The sequence below is a fragment of the Poecilia reticulata genome, chromosome 4, assembly GCF_904066995.2.
Source record: "Poecilia reticulata chromosome 4, P_reticulata-male-v2, whole genome shotgun sequence".
Lineage (NCBI taxonomy): Eukaryota > Metazoa > Chordata > Actinopteri > Cyprinodontiformes > Poeciliidae > Poecilia > Poecilia reticulata.
In genome coordinates, this window is record NC_088833.1 from 21480491 (window position 1) to 21506996 (window position 26506).

The window sequence follows — 26506 nt, forward strand, 5'->3', positions numbered from 1 at the left end:
GAAAAGAGCACCTTTCTTTTGCCAACATTTTTACCAATTATTTACAAAAATAGCTCAAGCTCATACGTTGAATAGAAACTACTTGGCTCAGATCTGAAGTACTGCCATGAAAATCTGGCAGTACTTCAATAGTATGATACTATTGCCTTGTATGCAATAATAGTAGCAATAGGTTAAAAATTGAACCTATTTCTAAATCTGAAGTCCTTTGAAGCCTCTGACTGGTTTTCTTCCTGAACCTACTTCGTATTTAGCTCTAACTATCTTTCCATCATGACCAGTTTAGCCTGTTGAAGAAAAGCAACCTCAAAGCTTGAAGCTGCCACCTCCATGTCTTTCCCTTGGCAAGTTGTGATTAGACTGATGTGCCATTTCACTTTTCTATGTGAGTTGCTCAAAGCTCAGGATATTGTTTTACAACCCAGCCCTGCTTTAAACCTCTCCAAAATCCTGATGAGTCCGGTGTGTTCCTTGATCTTCTTGATGCTGTTTGTTCACTGCCAATCCTAGGAGGAACTAATCTATTAATGCTGAGAATAAATTGCACAAAGTCGAACTCTGTCCACTAAGATGGGTGCGCTAGATTTTATGTAGTGCAAATAAATAATGAAAGCAAAATATTTTTATTTGTTAAAAATCTTGATGTTTTGAATTATTTTGCTCCACACACCACTTAGCACTGATCTATTAGATAAAGTACAGGCAAAATCCAATGAGGCTTACAGCTGTAAAGTGGCAAAATATGAAAAAAATTCAAGGTCCACGAGGGCTTTAGTAAAGGAATGCATACATTATAGATTAATAATTGACGTCCTGCTATGTATTGCAATGGATAAGCTATTGTAACCTACGCAGGCAGCAGGCATTCCTTTAAATAGACAATTTTCTGGTAAGACTACAATCTTTCAGTTTACTGCAGCCCCATGCCCTTGACATCCTGGAGCAAAAGAGTCCCCCTCCCAGTCCCACCTGCCACCACATTTCTCTCTGTAAAATTTGCACCTTGTCCATTGGTTGTGGGGTTCGACTGCCATGTTGGGCAACGGTTAAACTGTGGGGGGAAAAAATGTTTGGCCTATCGACTGTCATTTGTTTGCGTAGGCCTGAGAGCACCAGTACCACACCACCAGCACGTTACCCTAACCACTCTGCTGCACAACCCAACTGTAAAAATAGATAGGAAAAGATCGCCCTAGATACGCACGCGCATTCACGTGCAGACACATATAAGACGTAAGATGCGCACACGCTCAGGTGTTGGTGGTGTGGCCTTTGTGGGGGGCAACCTCACTCAGGGAAAAGAAATGAGACAAAGAGATATGAAACCACAAATAGTACATTTAACTGTCATTTAGTGTGCATCAATCCAGTAAACTTATTTTTTTGTTCAGCCTTGCCATTGTTTACACACTGACCCTCTTTGACCTCTCCCTCAATAGTAAAGCTGCAGTTATTGCTCACCTCCACCAGGTGGCATTAGATTCTTGAAGAAGTCAAAACGCTCATTTCCCCCACAGTGTCATGACAGGCCTGCTTTATTTTGTAAAATAAATTCAGCTTGCTAAATGTGAAATATTGCATATTTGGAACCTACTGCAACACAAAAAATAGGTTAAAATGTTGTATTTTTCCCAATTGTATTGTTTTTATGGAAAAATATAAAGTGACAAAGGGTCAAGAGAAGCCTTTCCCATTGAAACCACACTGTTTACAGTTTAGAAACTGGGCAATAAACTATAATTAACCAAGGTTTATATTTAAATGTCATTTTTATAGTTTATACTAATTTTGATGAGAGCCTAGGAGAGAATAATGCTAATAAAGTTAAAGCAAAGGTTGCTGTAAATCTGTGAAAACAAATAATTAGAATAAGGGTTTGCCTGATCACAAAGCCTCACAGCTTTCACACACCTGTAAACCAATACTCCCAGTGCTTGTACTGTACAAAAGCGCCATTATCACAGTGCCGGAAAGACTCTCTAAGATTTTTTAGAGATTTAGGTCAGCTGATAATCACTCGCTGTGCCTTTTAAAAATGTGATTCCTTCAAACACGAAAGTCGCTCCCAGTCGATTTTACGTATCTCTTTCAGTAGGTGATGACCGTAAGAGTTGAATTAAACTAAACGGCTCTCTGAAAGGTTTATAGACACGATGCTCCTCCTCCTTTAGTCTTCCTTTCCTCAGGTGAATTGAAAGTGCATTGTGTAATCCTGAAGTGTGCACCTGTGCAACAAAGGCGCGGTGAGCATGATGCTGAGAGAAGTGAATAGAAAATGATTTGTATTATGCAAATGGAGATTCGGGATTGTTATGAAAACAACCGTGCTAATCTCTCTCCGTGGTCGCTGGAGCGCAGGGAATCACAGTTCAGCTATGTCATTGTGCTGCCGGAGAGTAACGAGGAATTTAGCGCAGTCCAGGTAAAGGCTCATAATTCTTTAACTCTTGTAGGTTCTTTTTTTTTTTATATATTATCTGTCTTGTGAAACAACAAAGTTATAGAATAACAGATGTAAAAATGGATTTTGGTAGCAATTCTACATTTTGCATGTAAATAATTCACAAACTGTGTGCTGACTAACCTATCTTTAGTTTGCAGGTTAGATTTTAATGCCTGAATCTGAGCTGCTCATGCCTCACGCTTCTTTCACGACTTTCAAAGTAAGTCTGTCTGAGAAGGCTGCTGCATTTCTCTGAAGTCCTGCACAAAGAGGGCAAGCACAGGTTAGTCTTTAGTTCCCCATAGTAACATTTTGTTTTTTGTTTTTGCAGTTGTCGTTTAGCGTGCCACAGTGACTGCTGGCAGGGGAATCAGTAGCATCAATCTTCTTCTTAATGTGCTGTGGTATAAGTAGTAGTATTGTTAAACACCTGCAACGAGGCGCAAAACTGCAAAAGCTTCTCAGATCATCTCATCAATCAGTTTTCCACTTAACCAGAGTGCAGTAAAGGTCAGACTCTTCAGAGCAGGATGTCCAAAGAAGACTTCGAATCTGGTACGTGTAGTTTGATATTGAATCCTTACTTTTCTTTTTCATTTTACACTTTGATTGTTTTCTTTTTCTGTTATACTTATTAGGATATAATCAGAACAGAGTAAACTGAAGCATTGTGAATTTGCCATGAAACGTCGGTGCGAGTTCATCCAAACTGGTTGAATTGTTAGTTATGAGGGATCATCTTTATGCAGCATATATTTGCACGTCAGCCGCTCCTTCATGAAAACAAAGTCTGCGTTTCTTTGAGACCTTCATTGTTCGTGTGTTCTAAAAGTTTCTGAAAACATATCTTCATGCAAATGATTATCCAAAACTATTTGCATGCACTATCAATATATAATACATGCTTTAATAAACATTGAGCTTTAAGGGGCTGTTTGGAAAAAGGTTTCTAAGCTGAAAAAAACCTCCATCCATCAGGCCTCACATGGGAGGTGAAGGCAAACAGCCGTCGCTATCACAAACACAAACAGAGGAAATCTTTCCTGTGCTTCACCAGGGGACGATACTCAGTAAGTCTCAGCTTCCACAAAACCACTAGACATGTTGTCCCATGTCTTCTGAATCGAGCTCCTCGTTGTCTAACCCCATGTTGCTCTTCCTTATTGTTGCCAGGACAATGTGGTGCGCAGCCACAAGTACTCCCTCCTGACTTTCCTGCCCCTGACGCTGTTTGAGCAGTTCCAGCGAGCTGCTAATGTCTACTTTCTCCTCATGGTGGTGTTGCAGGTCAGACGAAAACCTCTGCTGTCCCCTCTCGCTCCATTTTGAATCTTAAATGAAGCGCTCTGCTGTAAGCTGGGCTTCAGACTTGAATATACGTTAATATGTGTATGTATTACCAAGTCCTTTGCAAAAAAGTGCCGAAACACCTTCAAGCTGTCCACATTTTGTCATGTTACAATTACAAACTTTCTGGTATTTTTTTTTTACATTTTTGAGATCGCCTTAAAATAGGTCAGAACTGTGATGTGGAAGTGAAGTAATGCATGGATTTTAAATTGTTTAGTGAAAAATAATCTTATCATCCATCAATCAAGTCTAGCTCTCCAAGCAATCACTAAAGGAGTGTTTTGTTTTTACTTTACATAATGTTTTCCATGATGGCTGTAAAGTTCTGTTTTGGTGTCGCCTTCTTTGACACGCAGGTTACGTCGGTGTTTGGGTTGTTTTGAGATTCAGAAACCAAATATCGTTGCACTTGTACTTAGAATTAACTGATTTTTTTTCCTTCATGGAATCAAAGCAAAATACATCGAGGTTGGAGTTAGTAAAATCACAAATTATTGAAACGCTAAAGTGGGGTCAATGCTTTTGTAATTCTCTATATGCAGCATCTGTAATGTGTTTTGCCTAATAAGGAGTGTAAATATTTGCTTTTATTTTTTTTACTTTTTTCTGTTTTGTGTGTTCTAATAGCTACAACAACATTGTATGTATGCTTTTTTTTATTTTACTTTTTGAAATCTCTGCTTTACGGCTGTTTCCAGTGTGTCCCTGCCATCTCCTCCATACCTTGGTACATCACCATCATCCCGCTCTTGGTTGTGCTCTCTGTGAGAGGACTCAAAGATTTAGCCAGTGACATGGTAAGATGATCAATCACATCCAAGCTGATTGTTTCTGGTAAAAATAATAATAATAAAAAAAATGCTAGGGGCTGATAAAAACACGTCACAGTATTCATGACCAGCCTCACGCATTTAGCCTCTTGCTACTCAAGCTTGTGTGTCCTCCCTTTTCTCTCCTTCATTGTCCTCACTGACTCCCCGTCCTCTCCTCATTGACAAAAGCAGTCATCCTCATGGCATTAATTTTCTTTCCTATCATTAAAGCTTTTTCTCTTAAATGCAGGCGTGATGTTTTGCATGGAGAATTCTCTAGTTAAGTGCATCAGTGAGTTACGGTCGTTAACAGCTCTGGGTGAAACGCTTGCTTGACCCCTCTTTATTGACTAATCATTTAGTGGAGGGTGTAAATCTCCCAGCTGGTGTCACTGTAGAGCCTCGTAATGGCATCTCTCCTTTCTCCTTCCTCCTGTTCAGCCCTTCATGGCCGCCCTCATTCCCTCTCGCTTGCTCCTTGTCCATCACTCTGAACTCCTGTACTTTGCCACCGGTCTCCGGCTCGGCTCTAATGCTCTTTTCCACTCTTCCCACCCTGCCGGTGTCTGCGTCTCCACCACGGTGCAGGCAAGGCGACGCTGCGACTCGGAGATTAACTCCCGACCCTGTGACGTACTCGTCTCCCAGAGGTGAGGACAAAGGTAGTGGGTTATTCTCGCAGGAGTCAGTGCAGCATCGCGGTTGAAACGGTCCACTAATGAATCTCTAATGAAGTGTAAATGAGTGAATCCCTAAATGGTTCCTTCATGAATCAAAGAGGGGCAAAAACGCACAGCAGCTTCCGAGAAAATCAGAGGGCCGTGACAAGCATGTTCTCCTGCAGTGAAGATTTTACCTTCACTTCCCTTAGGCAAAAAAAAAAATAAAAGAAAAAAAATAAAAGAAATTAATTTTAGGTCTTTAAAGATGAATCTAAAATGTTCATTTTTGATGACAAAAGAGCAACCAGGAACCTGCTCCAGAATGAACTTTTTCAAGCACAACTGAAATACATTTCATATAAATTAATTGCCCAAAGCCCAATATTTACATAGCATTCAAGACCTTAGCATCCAAGTGCGTGTAAACAGAACTGTATCTGACACAGTGGTGGGAAGTATCTTCGTTACTGTACTTAAGTATAATTTTCGTGTATCTGTGCTTTACTTAAGTAGATTTAATAATGGGTACTTTCTACTTTTACTCCACTACATTTTAAAGTCAGTATCTGTACTTTTTACTTAACTACATTTCTACAAAACTGTCGCGTTACTCGTTACATCCAAGTCGCGTTGCGCTTTTTGTCCATTAAAATGTGAAGTTCAGGGACTTAAGATGGCGCCGTAAAATCCAAGCAATAACGTGACTTACGTGTCTGTTGTCAGACAGTTCTGGTTTCTGACATTGGCAATATGGGCAACGGCCCAGGGCATTATTTTTTTTTAGGAATCGCAGGAGAGCTCTGTGGATTGTGGCACAGAGATAAAAGCAAAACAGAATGAAGTTTGTATTCATATTGGTTAAATTTATTTCAGCCCTAGGTATTTAATATGTAGGTGTTTTTATGGGAATGTGGATCTTTCAGATCAATTTGAGAAGCAATTTTGATAGGTGCACTTAATTTTATTGTGTCACGTAGCGGGGTGCCGAGATTTGGTCTCGGGTTTGGTGGTCTGGTCTAGACTACAACTCTGCTACGTGACTCCTTGGTTCCATATCATCCCCTGCCAGTTGGATTTCTTCAAAATAAATGCCACTAGTGGCAAAAAAAGTGAAGTTCATGTTATGTTAGGACAGGAGATCAGATGTTTCCATCCCTGAAATTATGATGCATAGAATCACATATCTAAGTCTAAACTATGTTACAGAGTAAACACAATAAAAACATGCTTTATCTGTGGCATTGTTCATTAAAATGGCACATTTCTGATGTATTCAAATTAAATACGATCGGTTCACTTAATGATATTAGTGATTAGGTAATGCATTCAACAAGTACTTTTACTTTTAATACTTAAGTATTTTTAAAAGCCAGTACTTTTTTACTTTTACTTAAGTACAAATGTTAATGTGGTAGTTTTACTTTTACTTGAGTACAGTTTTGTCTGTGTATTTGTACTTTTACTTAAGTACATTTTTTGAGTACTTTCTCCACCACTGGTCTGACACAATCAGATTTTAAGTATTTTGTCTTCTTTTGAGAGAATTTAGACAGTAAGACTAATTATGTATCCAAGTTTGATCTAAAACTTTGGTTGAATGCAACATAAACAACAACTTTATTTGTTGTTTATTCATTTGCACCCCATAGGGTAATACTACATGTATAATCAATCAAAATTAAAAATAATAATAATAATAATAATAATAATAATAATAATCCCTTTATAATTTTAAAGAATTATAAACTTAATGTTCTTAGAATTCAAAGTAGAATGTTTTGATGAGCTTAATAAATCTTAATTTGGTTATTTCCTATTTTATACGCAGCATAGCTTTTTAATTACATACACAAAAAAATTTGTACATCCATCCACCACACATCCACCTAATGACACATGAAATGTATATAAAATTTTACTTTTAAAATATATCATCTAATACATGTACGTAGTTTAATACAGACTGTCCTTATTTTTTTTTATTTTTCTTACAGTTTCATGACAGCCCAGTGGAAAGATGTGTGTGTTGGAGATGTGTTGAGGATCCGCAGAGACCAAATCATTCCTGTGAGTCAATGAATTAATAAAAAAATAACTGAAATGCTTTTTTTTAATTCAAAAATCATTTCATTTGCTTTTGAAGACAGAATAGAACAAAAAGCGTGCAAGTGTGGTAATCTAATGCAACTGCAATATAAGTTATGCTCAGAGTTTTCTGCTACCAAACATTTCTATTTGCTTTAATATAAATATATACATTTCTATCTTTGCTCCCAGGCTGATCTTCTTCTGCTCTCCAGTTCTGAGCCTCATAGCTTGTGTTATGTGGAGACTGCTGATATTGATGGGTAACAAAATGTGGAAAAACCAATAAGTCTGTTTGCTAAAGCTGCAGAGTGACTGTGAAAAAAAATGTTCTGACTTTCTACATCAACTTTTCAAACCGCGTACGAAAATGTTTACAGTGAAAGTATGTTTTTTCGAGTAAACGAAATAACAGTTTTTCACAGCAGCACATGTGACACTCGGTACACACAAATCAACACTACTCTTTCAAAAATGAAAAGCATAACATAAATGTTTGCAAGTGAAAAACAAGCGAAAGAATAATAGATAGACAGCACTTCCAAATTTTGGCACTCCCACTAATGACATTGGAAAGTGTTTAAATAAATGTAGATTTATTTAAATCTACATTTAAATAAAATAAGTGTAGATTTATTTAAATCTACATTTATTTACATAAAAATTATAATACATTTTTTTAGTATAATCTCACAAAAAAATTTGCTGCAGTTTTCATAACGAGCTTTGGAGGTTTATTTTACTCACCTTACAAGCCTCTTCACTTTGAGTGATGCAAAAGTCCAGCTATTTTATCTCATAAGGTTGAAACTTGCAAATCCCCTATATTATTTAAGAGACTGCATGATTTAATTTTTAAATAACTATCTGTTTCTTCTTCAAGCGAGACCAACCTTAAATACCGGCAGGCGCTGGACGCAACACATAATGAGCTGACCTCTCACCCTTCAGAGGAGGCCCTTGGAGCCTTTAATGGTAAATAAATATCCTCTCTTCTGGCTAAATGTCCAAGTTGTTCTCTTTTGAAAGAAGAGCGCAATTTAATCGGTGAACATTTAATCCTATAGGCATTGTGCTCTGCGAGGAACCCAACAATCGCCTGTACACTTTCAGAGGTCAGCTACAATGGCAAGGAGAGTGCTTCCTCCTGGAAAACGAACATGTCCTCCTTCGGGGAACAGTCCTACGCAACACAGACTTTGCCTACGGCCTGACGATATACACCGGTAGAGTTCAGTATTAAGTCTAAAATAACAGATACGGTGTTGGTAAAGGTGCGCATTCACTCACCTTGGAATGAATGTCATATTAAATGTGGGTGTTTAAAGACACACTTGAGCCTCTCCTTTCGTTTCAAGGTGAAGTGATGGTCACACAAACTGGTGCACCCAGTTCTGATTTTTAAAAGCAGAACTGGGTGCACCAGTTTGACTTTGCTGCAATATGTAACTTAATGCAAAAGTATGTTTATTCCACATTTGTTAAAACCATCATGATGTCGTGACAGTATGATATGAGACAGGTAACCTGTGAAAAGATCAAGCTCCCTCACTTCCTCCCTGAGCTACTGAAGAAATGCACTACCCTCCATCAAAAACCAGGGGAAGTGTTTTAGTGCTGTTATTCAATGCTGCTTAAGGTGCTAATGATGGAGAAGCAACGTAGACTTTCCAGGAAAACAGTTTATCCACCACTATCTGTAGCTGTGCTAACTAGCCTTAGCATTTGTGCCAAGCTATGTTGTAGTGAACCAGTCGTAGTTTAGCAAAAACTAAGAGAGAGGGGTTGAGCATGAGCATGACTGACAGCGTTAAGACCCTCCTCCTGACTCTGACTGGTTATTTCTGACTGAGTAGCGTATTTCTGCAATTAGTACTGGGAGCTCAGGGAGAAGGCAGAGCTCAATTTTTTATTTTTTACAGATTATCTGTCTCATACTTTTAATCAAAATTTAAAACACATTTTTTTTAAATAAACGTTACATGCTGCAGCTTTAAAGACCTAGATTTATTAATATTGTTGCTGACGTTTTGGGTATGAAACTTTCTACAAGTCAGGAAATTCGACAATTTTATGGCAAATAAACTGGGTGGGGAATTGATTTATGAAACAGACTTGAGCTGCTGTCAAACTGATCAGTTTCTTTCAGACTAACTTGTACTGTGCTGTTTATACTTACTTCAATGAATAATAGAACAGAGTGTGAATCTAATTATGACACTAAATGCTTAACTCTTGCAGCTTTGAGTTTAAAATGTGAAGTGCTAAAATCTGGGAGATTACACTCTTCCCCTGTCCTCTAAGTGATCATTGATCAGGTATTGCTTGGCCAAGCAGAGCTGCTGCGTGACGCCAATCCATTGCAGTTAAAGGGATCCGTCACATTTCTTTAAAAGATGGCCATTATACCAGCAACTAAAAACTGCCTAGTGGTGTGCCCTCAGTTTAGCCTGATCAGAAATCCAACGTCGTGTTATGTTAGTTCCAACAAGTATTCTGGCCTTGAACGGTCATATCAGTTTTTCAAATGAATTTCAGTGTCTTTAAATAGTTGAGTTGAGTCTAAGAGAATATCTCTGGAAAGCATAATGCTATACCTTATTGATCTGCGTGAGATAACTTCTCTCTTCACTCGACCTTCGCGTTGGGGTCACACGTCCCCGGAGGGCTAAGGGGATTCAGCATGTTGCTCAAGGGTACATCAGCAGAGTCTCGCTGGCGCAAGGCCCTGAACTCTAACCCTGTGACTGCAGAGTGGTCTTCTGAATCGTGCTGCAGAGGTAGCAGATGACGGTTGTTGTTTTGTTTGTTGTTGGGGTTTTTTTCCACGCCAGGCGCAGACACAAAAATCCTGAGAAACTGCGGGAAACTGAGAGTAAAAAGAACTCAACTGGAGGAAGTTTTCAACAAAGTGGTAATCGGGGTGAGTTCGTGAAGGACAGGGGGAGACAAGCAAGTAGCGACTTGTGGAGTTCTTATAAATGTTGTTTGTCTTTATTCTGGTTCACTAGATTGTCCTGTCGGTTCTGCTGGCTGCTCTGCTCCTTGCCATCGGTGCAGGCGTGTCTTCATATCAGGTCATGACCCAAACATCGTTCCTGTCTGCTCTGGTGGTCGACGGCAACCCAGCTTACAACGGATTCCTCGTCTACTGGAGTTACATCATCCTTCTCAGCCCGGCCATGCCCATTGCGCTCTACATCACGTTAGTAACATGATTTGGATCCACTGGAATATTTAGTAGATCGTCAGTTTTGTAAGCATCAATGCATAGAGAAGAATAATGATAGGATGTCAATACAGTCGAAATAAAATAAGTGTAGCTTTTAATATATTTTCCTGGGGTAAACAAAGACTATTAAGGAAGAGAATTATGGCCATTAGGAAAGAATTAGGAAAGAAAAATCTGACTCTTAATTTCAGAATTTTGACTTTCATCTCTAAACTTTAATCTTTAAACTTAAATCTCCTGAAATCAAAAGTAAAAATTCTGAGAAGAGAGTCAGTCGCCTTAATCCTAAAACTCTGTACAAAAGAAACAAAAACTATAAAAGCTGTCCATGAATGGTTTGAAAGGTTGTCTTCTCAATCTAAAAGATTCTCTTCATAAATTTTAAAAGCTTTTCTACATGTCTGGCCTGTTTGTGTTTTTCTTTCTATAGTGAAGCTCTTCTAGATATTTTTCTCTTGGTGGTCATTACAACGTGACAAACAATGTGATCAGAAATGACTTGGAGATGTATTGGATGGTTCCTTTGCCTCATTTTCTAACTACCTTTACTTGCATATTATACTCACAACAATCCCAATCTACCTGACAGTTTGTTTCAAATAAAAAAGCTCGAAGGCAGCTCATAGTTTGGACCATGACTTTGACGTACAGATTAATAATCTCCTTAGTGGCACCAACAAATCAAATCTATTATTTTTTTTAGGTATTTTATTTGTCTTTTCTATCTAGGCTTAAAAGTTTTATAAATAAATATTTGCTTCGAACCGAAACACTTTTCCAGAGAGTTGTTTGACCAACAAATCTGCCCCTGTGACTGACATGCTTCTGTCTATTTTTCTATGATTTTTTTGGTTTTCAAAATCTTTGTTCATTAGAACAGAGCGTAAGCCACACCTGGAACTACATCCTCTGCATGCCGCGTGCCGCCTCCATCACTGAGCCACATGGCGCCAACATAAACCATTCCTAATGAGTTTATTTACTCTATATGTGTGTCTCAAGGTTTGAGGTGATACACACAATTCACAGCAAGTTTATTGGCTGGGATTTGGAGATGTACTGGCAGCAGACAGACAAACCTGCAGAGGCCAGGAATACCTCTCTGAGTGAGGAGCTCGGCCAAGTAGGTTACCTGCTGAGTGACAAAACTGGCACATTGACCCAGAACCGCCTGCTCTTCAGACAATGCTGCGTCGCCGGACAAATCTACGGTAAATACGATGAGCTTTGTATTACAGGTTCACAGGTTGAAGATTACTCTGTGTTATGTGTCAAAATCAAAAATGTATCCATCAGTTCTTGGCAGAGACCATTTGTCTATTTTCTTTTTATTTTATCTCTCTTTTTAACCAGCATTTTAAAAAGCATATCAGATATTTAGTTAAGATTTTTAATGTGCCGTTTAGTAGTCAGGTAAACAGAAAATGTTTTCCACTCCCACAGGTGACGCCTCAGTCAGTGCAGAGGATGTAAAGGTACCGAACACACCGAGATACAGTTTCAGTCTCCATTAGACTAAAACAATTGGTTGGGCAGGAAAACTAAAAAGCAAGGTTTGCATTTGCCTCCACATGAGCCAGTAAAGAAAATCCAGGTTTTGCAAGTCCAATATTTAAACTGAGGATCAAGCAGAGGCGTCCAACTCCAATCCTTGAGGGCTGATGTCCTGCAACTTTTAGATGTCCAACTCCAATCCTTGAGGGCAACTTTTAGATGTCCAACTCCAATCCTTGAGGGCTGATGTCCTGCAACTTTTAGATGTCTCCCTGGTCCAACACACCTAAATCGAATGGCTGAGTTATCTCCCAGCTTTCAGCAAAGTACTGCCGAGTCCTGCTAATGATCAAACTATTTGATTCAGGTGTGTTGAAGCAGAAACACAAGTGAAAGTAGGAGGAACAGTGGAGTTTGACTCTCCTGATCTATAGAGATTATCCCAGAGAGGAGTTCTCAAAGGTCCTTCTCTCGCTGCAGTTGTATTTAGAGGCGTCCTGCTCTCTGATTAGAGCAAAATTGAAATGTTTAGGCTGGAAGGATGTGGATGAGCGACGTGGATTACACACCTGCAGTTACGTCAGATCTGTCGGGAGGAATGAACCAAATGTTCAGGAAATTTACTGCGAGACGCTTGTGAAAGGACACAAATAACAAATATCCAAGTCATGCATTTTACAAGGCAATTTGACCAAATACTAAGAAAAAGTATGTACAATTCTGACTTTAAACTAAGAGTTTCAAAAAAAATTTACAGAAATGTATCTTATTATTCTGGAATTATCAAATAGAAATAATCTTGTTGGTCTGAGAAGGTTTAATCTGATTCAGTGTCAATGACAAATCTGTCCTTTTATACAGCGTTAATAAATAACGTCAAAGATTGAATCCACTTGATCACAAGGTATTCTGTAACAACTTTTACTTGCTCGTTTTCCCAATTTCGTTTCCCAGCCCATGGATTTGAGCTGGAACCCGTTCTCCAGCGGTGGCCTGCGCATGTTCTCTCCCACACTAGTGGAGACGCTCAGAGGACAGCGGTGTCCAGTCGCCACACAGTTTCTGTCTGCGCTGGCTCTGTGTCACACCGTCATGGCCGAATGGAAGGAAGGTGAGCTTTCTTGCTTGCGCTGATTCATTTCTACATTTATCAACTCTGGTTCTCCAGTAGACATAAAAAAAACCCCACACTGTTAGTCATCAGTCTTGAAGCAACACCTGTCTTCCTGTGGGTTCTTTTAGAAACTACGTGACTTTAGCGATTCATGACTTTACTTCCTGTCACTTCACAGTTACTTCCTAGATATCACGAGACACGTCTTGTGTAATGCAGAAGTGATGGCTTGAAGCAAGAAGTTTATGGACTCTTTTTGATTGGACTTTGCATGTTCTCCATTTGTATGGATAGATTTGCTGCAGGTCCAGTCCAAGAACAGGAGTTTTTGGTTAATTGATCTGTGTAAATTGCCCGTAGGTTACGTGTGCATGGTGGCTTGTCATGTGTGTCTCTGTGCTGTCCTGTGACGGACTGTCCAGGGTGAACTCTGCCGCTCTGCTGAGGCCCAGCAAGGATAATCAGGTTTAGACGATGAATGGATAGATAGATGTATTGAGTTCTCACATTTTAAATAATGAATTTTAAAATGTTTATAAGTGGAAAAATTCCAATCATCTGCACTATGAAATCAGTCCCAGATTATTTGAGATCTGCAGAGACCGATGCTTACAGGTTTACTTTGTGTGTTGGCCATATTTTCCCAGGATTCCCGGTTTACCAGGCTGCATCACCAGATGAAGAAACTCTTGTTGGGGCTGCCAGGGAGCTTGGCTGGGTGTTTCTTTCCAGAACAAGAGATTTTGTTGTTGTTTCAGAGCTGGGTGCCACTCGCCAGTACCAGCTGCTGGCGCTGTTGGACTTTACCAGCAAAAGGAGGCGAATGTCTGTCCTAGGTAGGAGCAGAATTATTATTATTATTATTATTTTAGAGATATTCTGAATCTAATAAAATACTAATTTTGCCTAAACAAAGCATGTTTTTTCTTCTTTTTTTCTGTAGTACGTGACCCAGAGGGTGGGTTGAAACTTTACTGTAAAGGAGCGGATGTAGTAATACTGGAGAGACTTCAGAAGAACTGTCCACATCAGGAAAGCACTGAAATGGCATTAGAGGTTAAGCAGTTTAATTTTCTTACTAATCTGATTCGTTCTTGAATTCAAGTGAGTTTCTTTCCATTTTATTGCACAAGAACCACAAACACTATTGGGTCTTATTAGGACTTTAAAATCAATGGAAAAAATTCCCTTTATTAGTAAAGTTTCCAAAAAACTGTGCGTTTTTGTTTCTGACAGTTCTTGGTTAGTTCAATTGCAAACTACTGAAAAAAAGGACAGAAATATTTCAAGGAACAGGATGAAAAACTAGAGGAATTAAAGGGTGACAGAAATCAAGATAAGAGAGAGTTGATCTGAGTAAAAGTGTTGGGACAAAGAAAAGTTTGGAGATGACTGAGAGACAAAGAACTGGTGGAGAAGTGAGTCACCATGGGTCTGAAACTGAATCTGTTATGATCCCCACCATTGGAAGGTGTGGGAGGAAAGTTTCTCACTAGTGATCCAGCTGCAGTGTTAAAGACCTAGAGACAGAGACACAGAGCCGGAGAAAACTGAAGAAACTAACTTTGACTAACTGTGGTATGTAAAGACATGAACAATTTGCGAGCTCAAAGCAAGACGCCAGAGAGCACCAAACTAGTTTTTTATTAGACAATTAATTTCATTTCACATAATTATCGCGGTAGAAGCCATTTGTTTGTTAAATACTTAATGAAACATATTTACCGTGTTTGTCGTGAATGACGTATATATGCAGGTAATTAGTCCAAATTTGTCGTTTATTGAACGTTCAGAAACTACAGCGGCTGTGATGCGCCAAGGCAAAGGTAAACAAAGGTAAAACAAATCGAACAGGAGATCAACTCAAAACCACTGCTTATTTTTACTCTTTCTCTCCCTTTGTCATCTAAGCACACCCGTTGCCATGGGAACCACCACAAGCCGAGCTCGACCCGAGCAGAGATTATGTTAAAAACATAACATTCAGTTCGTTACGATATTAGGTTTTCAACCTTGATATTTATGTTGCGATTATTAATTAGCGCTCCCCTGAATACAGCCGTGGTTGATTAGTTAATTTTAAACTCCTGCTCTGCTAGTTATTTTGGTAATGGAACTGAAATGCACAGAATTGGCAAAACACCCTGTTGAAACAATAATTACTGAGATTATTGTGTTGGGTCATTCATTCAACACTTTTTGTTGATTAATTTCTTGTTCTTTAATAAAGTTAAAGAACTTTTTTATTATTATTAGTGTTTTGAAATAATAATAATAATAATAATAATAGTACTATTATTATTGTAATAATAATAGCACTATTATTATACTACTATTATACTATAATAATACTAATAATATGTATTATTATTATTATTATTATTATTATTATTATTATACTATTAATATTAAATAATATAATATATTTATTATATAATATTATAATATGTATTATTAATATATATATTATTCTACATAATAATAAGAATAAGAATAGTATTAATAATAATGCTATTATAATTATTAAAAACAATAGCAGTTATAACAATATTAATAATGACCGTGTTATTATAATTTCATTTCATACAGTTCAGAAACAGGTTGAAATGGGGGGGGGGATATAATTTAATAATATAATTAATAATAATATTACATTATGTTATTATAATTTAATGTTATTATTGTTATTGTTTTTAATAATAAACAACAATAGCTTTAATAACTATATAATATTACTACTATGATTAGAAATAGTAACAATAATAATTATCAATATAAGTAATACTAATTATAATTATCAATATAAGTAATACTAATTATAATTATTATATTGATAATGATTTATTATTATTGTTATTAACAATAATTATGATTAATTATAATAATCATTTTAGTATAATACTAGTAGTTCAGAAACGGGTTGAAATGTTTCTGAACATTTCAGAAACATTTCAAGATAATAACTATTATCTTGCTAAGTATATTAATTATTATATAATTAATTGTATATTGACTAAAATACTAATATATTGATATTCTTATTAATATGAATATTAATATATTAATATTCTTATTAATATGAATATTAATATGAATAAAACAATGGCAATAATAATGTTAAAATATAACATTGTTATTATATTGCTAACACTATTATCAATAGTGATAATTTTCAATATAATAAATTATATCAATATATCAAATTATTATTTGATAATAATTATTATTTATTATATTGATTAACATAATTATTTTTATTATTATTGTTAATATTACTAAGAATAATAATAATTATTATTATAAACAACTTTATATCATATTATAAAGTTTATAATAATTATTATAATTATAATTAATAATTATTATAATTAATAATTATTATGATAGGCCAGCACACATAGTCCCTGATAGGTGTGCTGATAGGCCAGCAAACTGGCCTGATGGGCCAGTTTGCTGGCCTTTCATTTTTAAGTATGGAAACTAATCTGCCAGTTTCCATACTTAAAACCTTTGTCAAACACCTTCCCAAGCCGGGGAAGTTTTCTCTTTGAGATTGGCCAAACCGTTCCCAAGGACAGATCTCTTTTGGGTACGGTCTTCCAAAGTCGTTTTTGTTAGCGCAGAAGTTGAGTTTTTACACTCAGCAGTCTTTTTTCCATCACCAACTTCCCCAGCCGGGGAAATTTTCTCTTTGAGATTGGGCAAACCGTTCCCAAGGACAGATATCTTTTGGGTACGGTCTTCCAAAGTCGTTTTTGTTAGCACAGAAGTTGAGTTTTTACACTCAGTAGTCTTTTTTTCATCACCAACTTCCCCAGCCGGGGACGTTTCTTGTTTGAGATTGGCCAAATCGTTCTCGAGGCCAGATCTCTCTTCGTGGGTCGGGTCTTGTAAACTCCCACAATAGCCTGATGAGCCCATCAGGCCAGCAAACTTTCCCAGCCAGGAAAGTTTGCTGTTCGATACTTAAAACCTTTGTCAAACACCTTGCAAAAATCTTAACAAGCTGTCAGTTAAGATAATGCAGGATATTTTCGCTCATATTTTACGTAGCCTATGTCAGTAGGTCTTCGTACACCGTAGATGTTCTGTTCTTTTGCTCTTCTCTGTAGCACACAGGTGAGGGTTTCAGAGTCCTTTCTCTTCTCAAGCATCAAACTTTTCAAAGCTTGCTCTCTGTACTTGGCCAATTCAGCCTCAAGGACAGATCTCTTTAGGGTAAGGTCTTCCAAAGTCGCTTTTGATAGCGCAGTTGAGTTTTTACACTCAGCAGTCTCACAGCAAACTTTCCCAGCCGGGAAAGTTTGCTGTGAATTTTCCGTGGTTCTATTCCTTGTCGATGAAGGATTGAATAGATAGTCATCGAACTCATCGTACTCAGTCGTATCGTTCTTATGACTAGTTATCTCGAATGAGTTCTCCATGGTTTTATTCCTTGTTGATGAAGGATTGAATAGATAGTCATCGAACTCATCGAACTCAGTCGTGTCGTCCTTATGACTAGTTATATCAAAAGTGATTCTTGGAAGCAGTGTGTTAAAAACTTTCCTCATTCCAGTGTTGATTAAATATCCAGCACCGAAAGTGAGGGGAGACAACAAAACCTGCGCCATACTTAAAATCTTGGTCAAACACGTTGCAAAGAGTCAATGAACTGCTTTGAAATGACCTCCTGTTTTGAGATCCAAGCATTTAGAACCTCAGATGTTCTTTCATCTATGACATAGATCTATGTCATAGATGAGGTCATAGCTACAACAAGTCACTGTACTTCTGGGGGAATGTCTTGCTTCTGATCGTTGCTATGGAAATGGTCAGATCAGTTCTGCCTGACTCAAACTATTAACCCTTTTAACTGCATCACTTAATCATTTTAGGCACCATGATGAATAGAAGGCTTGGGATTAAAACAGGGATTTTAATGGTTAAATATTAAGTTTAGAATGACAATGGTATATTAAAGCGATTAATTTAAGTAGGATTTTTCATCAATCTATCAGGTTTAAAATGTTAAATCATACTTAAGAGACAAATAAGGCAGTTTATAGTTGTGAGGTTAAACGGCAATTGATACAAAATTAAATGGAAAAATGCGATATGAGCTTCTCTGTATTTAACTAAATCTATCTGTATGTCTCCAATTCTGGTAAAGAAGAGCTTCCTCACAGCATGATGCTGTCACATGTTTCACAGTGGAAAAGGCAACAACGATCTGCTCCCACGTTAACCAGCTGCTTTTTGCTTGGCCTGCAGCAGTTTATGAGACGACCTGTCTCCATTTGCTGCTCAAGGATCCATCACAACGAGTTGAGGTTAAACCTTTGACCTGAGCATAAGGCGAGCTCCCCTGAGCTAATATTACCTCCATGCCATGTAGGAGCTGCACTTTACTCAGGAAACCCCTTTAGCTGCCTCACAGATGCCATTTTGAAAGGAGGCCATTAAGCCCATTTAAAATTCTCCATGACTTTCTCCCTGCCTGCCTGGTGAATTCCTAGTTCCTCACGACACTGCTTGTTCATTAATGCTCTTTAACATCTGGGACATTCACAGAAGAGCTAGATTTGTACTGAGAATAAACAATATGTATTGGCATTCTTTTTACTAATTATTTACATCTGAAGGTAAATGGTTGCATTTTGTTTTAGGGTGTGGGATCCAGCAACATTGTTAATCATACTTTTTGTGTTTTAGTTCATTTTAATTTGTAAATAACTTTAAATTTAAAAAAAACTTAATCAGGTTCCTTCTACTTCACAATTATATGGGTCTCAATGTTCTATCACATACTTGTTTCCAGTAAAAAAAAAAAAAAAAATATATATATATATATATATATATATATATATATATATATATATATATATATATATATATATATATATAATGAGTGACGTGCGGTGAGGTTTATAGCTGGTGAGGCACCAACTTAATTATAATTGGATTTACAAATTTCGCGCATGCGTACAATGCTGGAGGGCAAAAAGACCATTCTTTAACATGTGATGCTTAGCCGCGCCGCCGCTGCAGAATAATTCCGTTATCTCAATCAAAGTTAGACATGTAGATATTATTAATTTCGTGCTGTGCTTAACAGCAAAGGGAGAAACCGTTAAAGTACAACTCAAAACCACGTCTATCTCGCTCTCTGTGTCAGCGCAGCTTCTGTATGGCTAGATCGCTGTTATTGTCTCTTACTCTGCAGTTGTGAAGTCACAATGTCTGGGTTCATGAGCGCCCCCAGCGATGAGGCACGAGAACTGCCTGCCTCACCTCGAGTCTGTTCTCTGCCGTTTCTGATCGCTCCTTAGCACACGAAACACGTTACATACACAGTCGGTGACAATAAAAACACAGTACATTAAATACATAAGCTAAATTATGGAAAATCTGTTCATACATTAAATAATTTTACTTTTAATAATTTTATTGGCGATGTACAGGCAGGAGGAGCATGCTCTCATAGAATGGCAACCAGTGCAGGTAGCGAGAAGTTGCGCAGCCCCAGGTGAGGCTCAGCTCGCTGCTGCCTCACCGGCTTCGCTTCTAACCATTTGAATGGGAAAATGCGAAAATTCAGTGATTTTGAAGAAAAATAACATCAGATTTGGTTAAATTAAATGAAAAATAGGTATTTTATAGTACAAACCACAGGGTGAAAATATATTTATAAATGATTTTATTATTATATATTATTTTTCCATGATGACAGGTGTGGCTCTGCCTCACTTGCCTCCCCTGACCGCACGTCACTGATATATATATATATATATATATATATATATATATATATATATATATATATATCATAAAGTTGATGGATTAAATGTTACATTATGTTGAATATTTCAACAAGTATAAATACTTTAATAAGGTAAAATATTAGTATTTAGTGACGAGTCTGATTTTTTTTTCCTGCCTGTTTGCCTTAAATGTCGCACCACAACTGAACTGAAGTGCAGCCTGTTGTAAAATCTTATTAACTCATCTTCTGTCAGCTGTTTGCCGAGGCCTGTCTGAGGACGCTGTGTGTTGCGGTTCGATCTGTTCCTGAGGCATTGTGGGAGCGGTGGAGTAAGACTCTGGCCCTGTCTGCTGCCATGGCGACCTGCGAGCGTGACACCCTGCTGGAGAAGCTGTACGATGAGATGGAGAGAGATCTGCTGGTGCCCTTTTTCTCTGTCTCTTTCCATTTGAAAACATGTTATTGATCTAATCAGCAATAATAGCTTGATTTTTTAAAATTTTTATTATTATTATTCTGAGCAATTTCAGCATTGTTTTTCGAGAAGGAAACTTTTTCTTGTAGCATTTAAACTCATTATTTTGAAATCCGCCATAAATAAAATGGGGGAAAAAAAATTCTTAAACGTAACCAATGTTGTAGCTTCTGGGAGTGACGGCAATTGAGGACCGGCTCCAGGAGGGAGTTCCTGAGACAATCGCTCTTCTTCAAGAGGCTGGGATTAAAGTATGGGTGCTGACTGGAGACAAAAAAGGTATTGGGAAAATTCATGGCAGGAATGAAAAAAAAGAGAGATAACCGTTCATTAGGCTTCTGTTTTTTCTTCTTAACTTCTACCGCATGTGCCTTCAGAAACCGCAGTGAACATCGGATACTCTTGCAAGCTGCTGCACCCTGAAAGCAGATTATTGGAGTGGCAGGAACTCAGGTCTGCGTTCATACACGAAATATAAAATGAAAGCAAATAGCCCAGGAACACTCACACGCACATGTTCTTGATATCCCATTGATCATTGTTTGTTTTGCTCATGCAGGCAGATTCTCCAGTCTGCAGACCCACAGGTCAGCTTCTTCAAAGCCAAGCAGACAGAGCTGTGGGCTACACACAAGGAGATGGCAAGAGCAAAAACTTCTGTGGTCCTCACCGGATCTGAACTGGTAAACTGCAGCCTACACAGTAAATAAAAAACATATAATATTTTCATAGATCAGGTTTTTTTTTCTGTGATTCTCTATTGAAAACGTGCATTGTTTTAGATACGCGGGGTTTGAAGGCATGCAGAATTCGATACACGTAGTTTACCTTGTACTTATTTCAAAGGGGATTTGGAAATGTTCAAAAATCCAACAAAAATGTATAATTTTTCACTTGCCAGAACTCGTACTCGTCACACACAAACAAAGTGAACAATGATTTTAAGGTCTTTCTTGATTTAACCATTGTAATTTAAAGAAAAAAACATTGGATAGAAAATGTGATATTCGGAATACAATGTCAAAAACTGTCAAGAAAACAATACCTCAAGCACATTCAGCTGGTGAGTGTGTCAAGCTTGTGGTCAGGAGTGGTTTTCTTGTAATCCGAAGGTTGTTGGTTTGATTTCAGCTTCTTCCTCTTGCATCTTATATATAAAAAAAAAATAATATTTGCAAGTTGCCAAGTCATAAAAATGTCCCTTTCTCACCATTTGTAGTTTAAACTTTAATAAAACACTAATCTAAAACACATTTGCAAGTTTCTGGTGAACTCAGAAAACCTTTTTGTCCCCCTGAGTGCTGTTCTCCACCAGCCTGCCTCCTTCCCACAGCAGCTCTGCTGGAATTTGATATTCAAAGAGCATTTTTATTGGATGCAACATTGGTGACTTTTACTGAATACAAAATGAGACATTTTCCAACCTTCGCTTTTTACTACCGAGCGGACCTATAAAAACCTTTTTTAGTGCTTTGGCCAAGTTTTTTATGTCAGTCAGTTTCTAAGCTGCTTGATTGTGTCTGTCCCCAGGCAGAGTTTGAGGAGAGACCAGAGTGGGGGGCGTCCTTCATGAGCCTGGCGGAGCAGTGTCAGTCGGTGCTGTGCTGCAGAGTGACGCCTGCTCAGAAAGCTGAGATTGTGAAGTTGGTCAGGAAGCACACCGCCTCCATCACCATGTCCATTGGTGATGGAGCCAATGATGTTAACATGATCAAGAGTAAGTCTGTTCAGTAGCAGATGGTTGTTCATGGGGAAAAACAAAGAAAATTACTGCACTAATTTTGCTGTGTTTATCTTACTATGTTTTCCACATCGTTCCATCAACACCAGCGGCTCACATTGGAGTGGGGCTGGCTGGCCGGGAGGGAGGTCAGGCCGTCCACAACGCAGACTTTGCTGTGTCCCAGTTTAGATTTTTGCAAAGACTGCTGCTGGTCCACGGTCGCTGGTCCTATCGCCGCATCTCCCTCTTCCTGTGCTACTTCCTGTTTAAGACCTGTGGTTTTGCTCTTGTGCACATTTGGTTTGGGATCCTCAATGGCTTCAGTGCTCAGGTTAGGAACACACTCACAAAACCGTGTGACATTATGTCTCATGACGGCGAGACCAACCATAATTTCCCCACAGTCTCTGTACGAGACGTGGTTCATCGCTCTCTACACTGTCTTCTACACTGCAACGCCGGTGATGTGCATGGCTTTCTTTGAACAGGTCAGTCAGATTTTTATTTTATTTTTTTTTGTCAACCACACAATAGGATAAATCTGAAAATTATTAACAGCGACCGCTGCATATTTTTGTTTAATAGGATGTGAGTGCAGAGAGCAGCCTGAAATTGCCTGAACTGTACAAGAGTGGGCAGAAGAAGGAGCTCTCCAGCCCTAGAAAGCTGGTCACGTATCTTCTGTATGCGGTCTACATGTCTCTTGTTCTCTTTTTCATCCCATGTGGAGTTTTCTACAACACGGCCTATGACTACCAGACCATGGCGGTCACTGTCTCGATGGCTGCGACCTTCGCTGTTACAGTTGAGGTCAGGATCGCTTTTTGCCAAAAGTAACGGGGACATTCTCACACTTTGCTATGTTACAGCCACAAGTTATTTTTATTGGAATGCTATTCTTTCCGTGAAGTAAAGAACAATTTTTAAGCAGATAGGAAAGCATAGAAAGATTTAATTATGTTTTTTTTTTTCTTAGAAAAGAAAAAGAAACTGAAAAGTGTGCCAGCGTAGCCAGTTCCCTTCAAAGGCCACTATTGCTAAATAAAAGTCCTACAGCATTCAGTTTAATCTTAGTGTAAATAAAACAGGTCGAGGAAGAGCTTTTCTCTCCTCTTTGTCTGTTTTTAGCGTTCAACTGTATTGATAACTTGCTGTTCGTTTCTGGCAGATTTTATGTGTGCAGTCACAAAATATTTTATGCATCATTTGTGCATGCTCTAAATACTTATACAACTAAACCCCCTCTCTCTGTTAATATCTGCAGTAATGTAAAGTTATCTTCTTCCGGATTTGAATGTCCCACATTAAAAATGAAATGATAAAAAAATTTTGTACATGTCTTTTTCACAGGAAGCGTCTTTTTGCCCTACACATAAATCCAGACTCATTCTTCTTCGTTTGTTTTCTTCTTGTCAGATTGTGATACTGACCAAATACTGGACAAAGTTCAGCATTGCAGCTCTGTGCGTCTCGGTGGTTATGTTCTTCATCTGTAGCAGAATCACACACAGCACTCGCCTTTTTCAGAGCTCGCCCGCCGACTATTTCTTCCTTGGTATTTTTTGCAGTTTTCAGATTATTCTCATTACTAATTTAGTTTTTAATTATGCCTGGTGTTACTCTTAAGGTGCATCCACAGAACAATCACGTACAACGCAAAGAATAAGCTAAAAAGGAAAAAATGTTGTTTTTCTGTAATTGTTTTGATGCTCGTGGATAAATTGGTTGATTTGTTGGTATTCCAGCGGCCGGTTTTGACTGCTGTGGTTGTTTTCCCCCCAGGTGTGTCTGAAAAGGCCTTCATTGATCCAGTGGTGTGGCTCACAGCTTTGCTCACAGCTTGGGCTGCTGTTCTGCCCTCGGTTACGTCTCACGCCTTCAGTGTCATTCTCAGTGTGCACAACAAACACAAGGTGGGACATCTTTGGGTAATTTTTGAGAATACACAGCAGACTTTTCAATAGAAGATCAAGAGAAAAGTATCACAGATTTTGCAAATTCTGATTTTTGTTCATGCTTGTAGCTTGTTGTTCAAGGTAATTTCCATATGAAAAGTTTAAAAAATGTGTGAAGAAGCATAAAATAAAGACATTCATCAGAAAACACAAACAAACATCGCTAGAAGGTAATCATGATAGAAATGGAAAAGTAGTTAGAAATCAATCTGTGGATAATTTGGCTCTAATTTAAAGAAAGAAAAAAAAGTTTGTACCGTGGCTAATTATTGTGGGAAATCATGAAGGAACAACATTTGGAGAGACTGGTTGCTGATTTATTGATAAAGCAGCGGACGTCAGCGGACATTTTGTTCTGAGGTGATGCACAGAAAAAGTCAAAACTTCAGTTGGATACGTTTTCTTACCTGAGAAATTGTGCTCACAAACAACACCCACGGTCTCTTGATGCTCCTGCTGCTTACTCACTACTGTTCAAATGATCTTGTAAGCTGTGGCAAGAAGTGTGTATTCTTCCTTCACCTTCAGGCTCTTCCTTCCCTTGGCGTTATGTTTCCAACTTGACTTCAAGGAAAAAGTATTTCGAACAACAACGCTCCTGTCTTTGCGAACGAGGAAAAAACCTGCCTCCTTCACCTGTTTTTATTTTTTGAATCTCACACACTTTTCTTGATTTGGGGAAAGTAAAAATTGCTAGTCTGCTTTAGAGGGTGTTGGTTTAAAAAAAAAAAATCCCTGATCTGTTTTTCTATGTATATGTGCAGATACACAACTCATCCCCTCCTCCAGTGGAGCTGAGGTCAAGGTTTGCAAGAGGGTCATCACTCCGTCGGTCATCGTACGCCATCTCTCAGGGAGCCGCACCTGGACGCCTCATTCATTCAGCGACTAGCATCCACAGAGCAGAGGCGTTAAAGGAAGAGAAAGTATCTACAAGTAAAAAGCTATGTGATATTTGAGGTCAAAGTCTAAGCAATGCTTCTGCGTGGTGGTGTGCCAAAGTGCTTTCAGACTTTCTATTTCTGAGTCAGAGTAGATACAACGTGAGATAAGAAGTTGAATGCGGTGCCCCACAGAGGGCCTGGGAACTTTTTATCTGTCACAGAAGATCCGATGCAGGCTTTGCAGGTGAACAGGTGTAGAACCCTGAATAACTTTTCAGTCAGGTTAATTTATAATTGATTAGTGATCAGTCCAGTCTGCATTCACTCTACTGAAGCAAGAACAATTTGTTGCAGAGCTGTGGATAATAAGTCTTGTAGTAGAGTGCTGGTCATTCCTTCGCCATTTTGTATCTTTAAAATTTTTTTTTATACATTTCATGACATTTTCTGCTACAAAATGGAGCTGCCAATCGCAAAGACCTCACTTACTGACCGTGCATCAATTTGTACCTGCTGGGGTTGACAACTGATGGCTGAAAGTTGCTGGACGTCATTTACAGATATTCTGGTTTGATTAGGAGTTATAATCCGCCATATGTTAGCAGAATAAACTGACCTGATCGTGGATCAGAACCAAAAGTAAAAGGGATTAGGATGCAATATATTTTCAGTTAGTAATACAAGATTAAATAAAATCCTGCACACAATTTTTATTACAGTTTATCTCTATAATTTATGAAAATACTTAACAAAAAATAGATGGGTTATGATTAAAGAAAATAGAGATAAAATGGCTTGATTGCAGGTACAAAATGGCAATGGGAGTGGATTAAATTGTGTGTATAGATAAGAAATCAGAGTAGAAATTGGCAAAAAGGCAAAATGACCAGGAACTATTGCTGTAGCTCCTCTGCCTTGTTTGTTTGTGTTTATAAAGATCAATTTAAAGTCAGATTAGCTACCATGATTCCATTGTTTCTGCATGAGTAGTTAGTAATATTTCTAAAGTTTTATTGGAAAACCGTAATGTTAATTGTCTCTGCATATACAACTAAATCTCTGTATTTTAAAGGGGAGTATATGGCATTTTAGTATAATTCATTTAGCCCCGTTTTACTAATAAAACTATTAGAGAAAACGTATTTACTTGTCTTTCAATCAATCCACACACAATAAATCAACAACCCCACTTTGTTTTACAATTGTTTTATTTGTTAATTTATTTCAAAACACGCAATTTTTTACCCATATTATCCTTTTTAAGATTTTTTTTATTTTTCTGTAACAGTTATTACTCAGGTTTTTTACCTTCTCAAGAGTCTCAGCTAGAGTGAAACTAAAAGTCCTCCACAGGCTCTCCGGCTTCTGCAGTGGGAGGAGGATGGGAGAGAGGCTTTCTGGTCAGACGCGAGCGGGTCGCTTCCCCGTTTTTCTACGCGAGCGGGATGTGTGTTTGTGTCCATGTCAGACCAGGCTATGGGTGTCTACATGTGTGCGTTTTAAGTGCAAGATGTGGAATGTCCCACATGGCC

General features: G+C 38.1%; 1 protein-coding gene across 1 annotated transcript; it reads left to right on the plus strand.

The window, feature by feature from the left end:
* The first annotated feature begins 1617 nt into the window (after window positions 1-1617).
* atp8b3 (ATPase phospholipid transporting 8B3) lies at window positions 1618-26116 on the plus strand. The gene is made up of 29 exons (XM_008407124.3): window positions 1618-2422; window positions 2595-2663; window positions 2775-2998; window positions 3422-3513; window positions 3617-3730; window positions 4492-4590; window positions 5194-5255; window positions 7262-7334; window positions 7545-7615; window positions 8236-8327; window positions 8420-8578; window positions 10187-10275; window positions 10364-10557; window positions 11587-11795; window positions 12028-12059; window positions 13033-13189; window positions 13840-14028; window positions 14136-14248; window positions 20191-20358; window positions 20580-20691; window positions 20790-20865; window positions 20972-21095; window positions 21943-22129; window positions 22243-22466; window positions 22540-22623; window positions 22721-22945; window positions 23552-23690; window positions 23918-24048; window positions 24855-26116. The coding sequence occupies exons 3-29, from the start codon at window positions 2974-2976 to the stop codon at window positions 25047-25049; spliced, it is 3435 nt and encodes a 1144-aa protein (XP_008405346.1). The 5' UTR covers window positions 1618-2422; window positions 2595-2663; window positions 2775-2973; the 3' UTR covers window positions 25050-26116.
* Window positions 26117-26506: the final 390 nt, after the last annotated feature.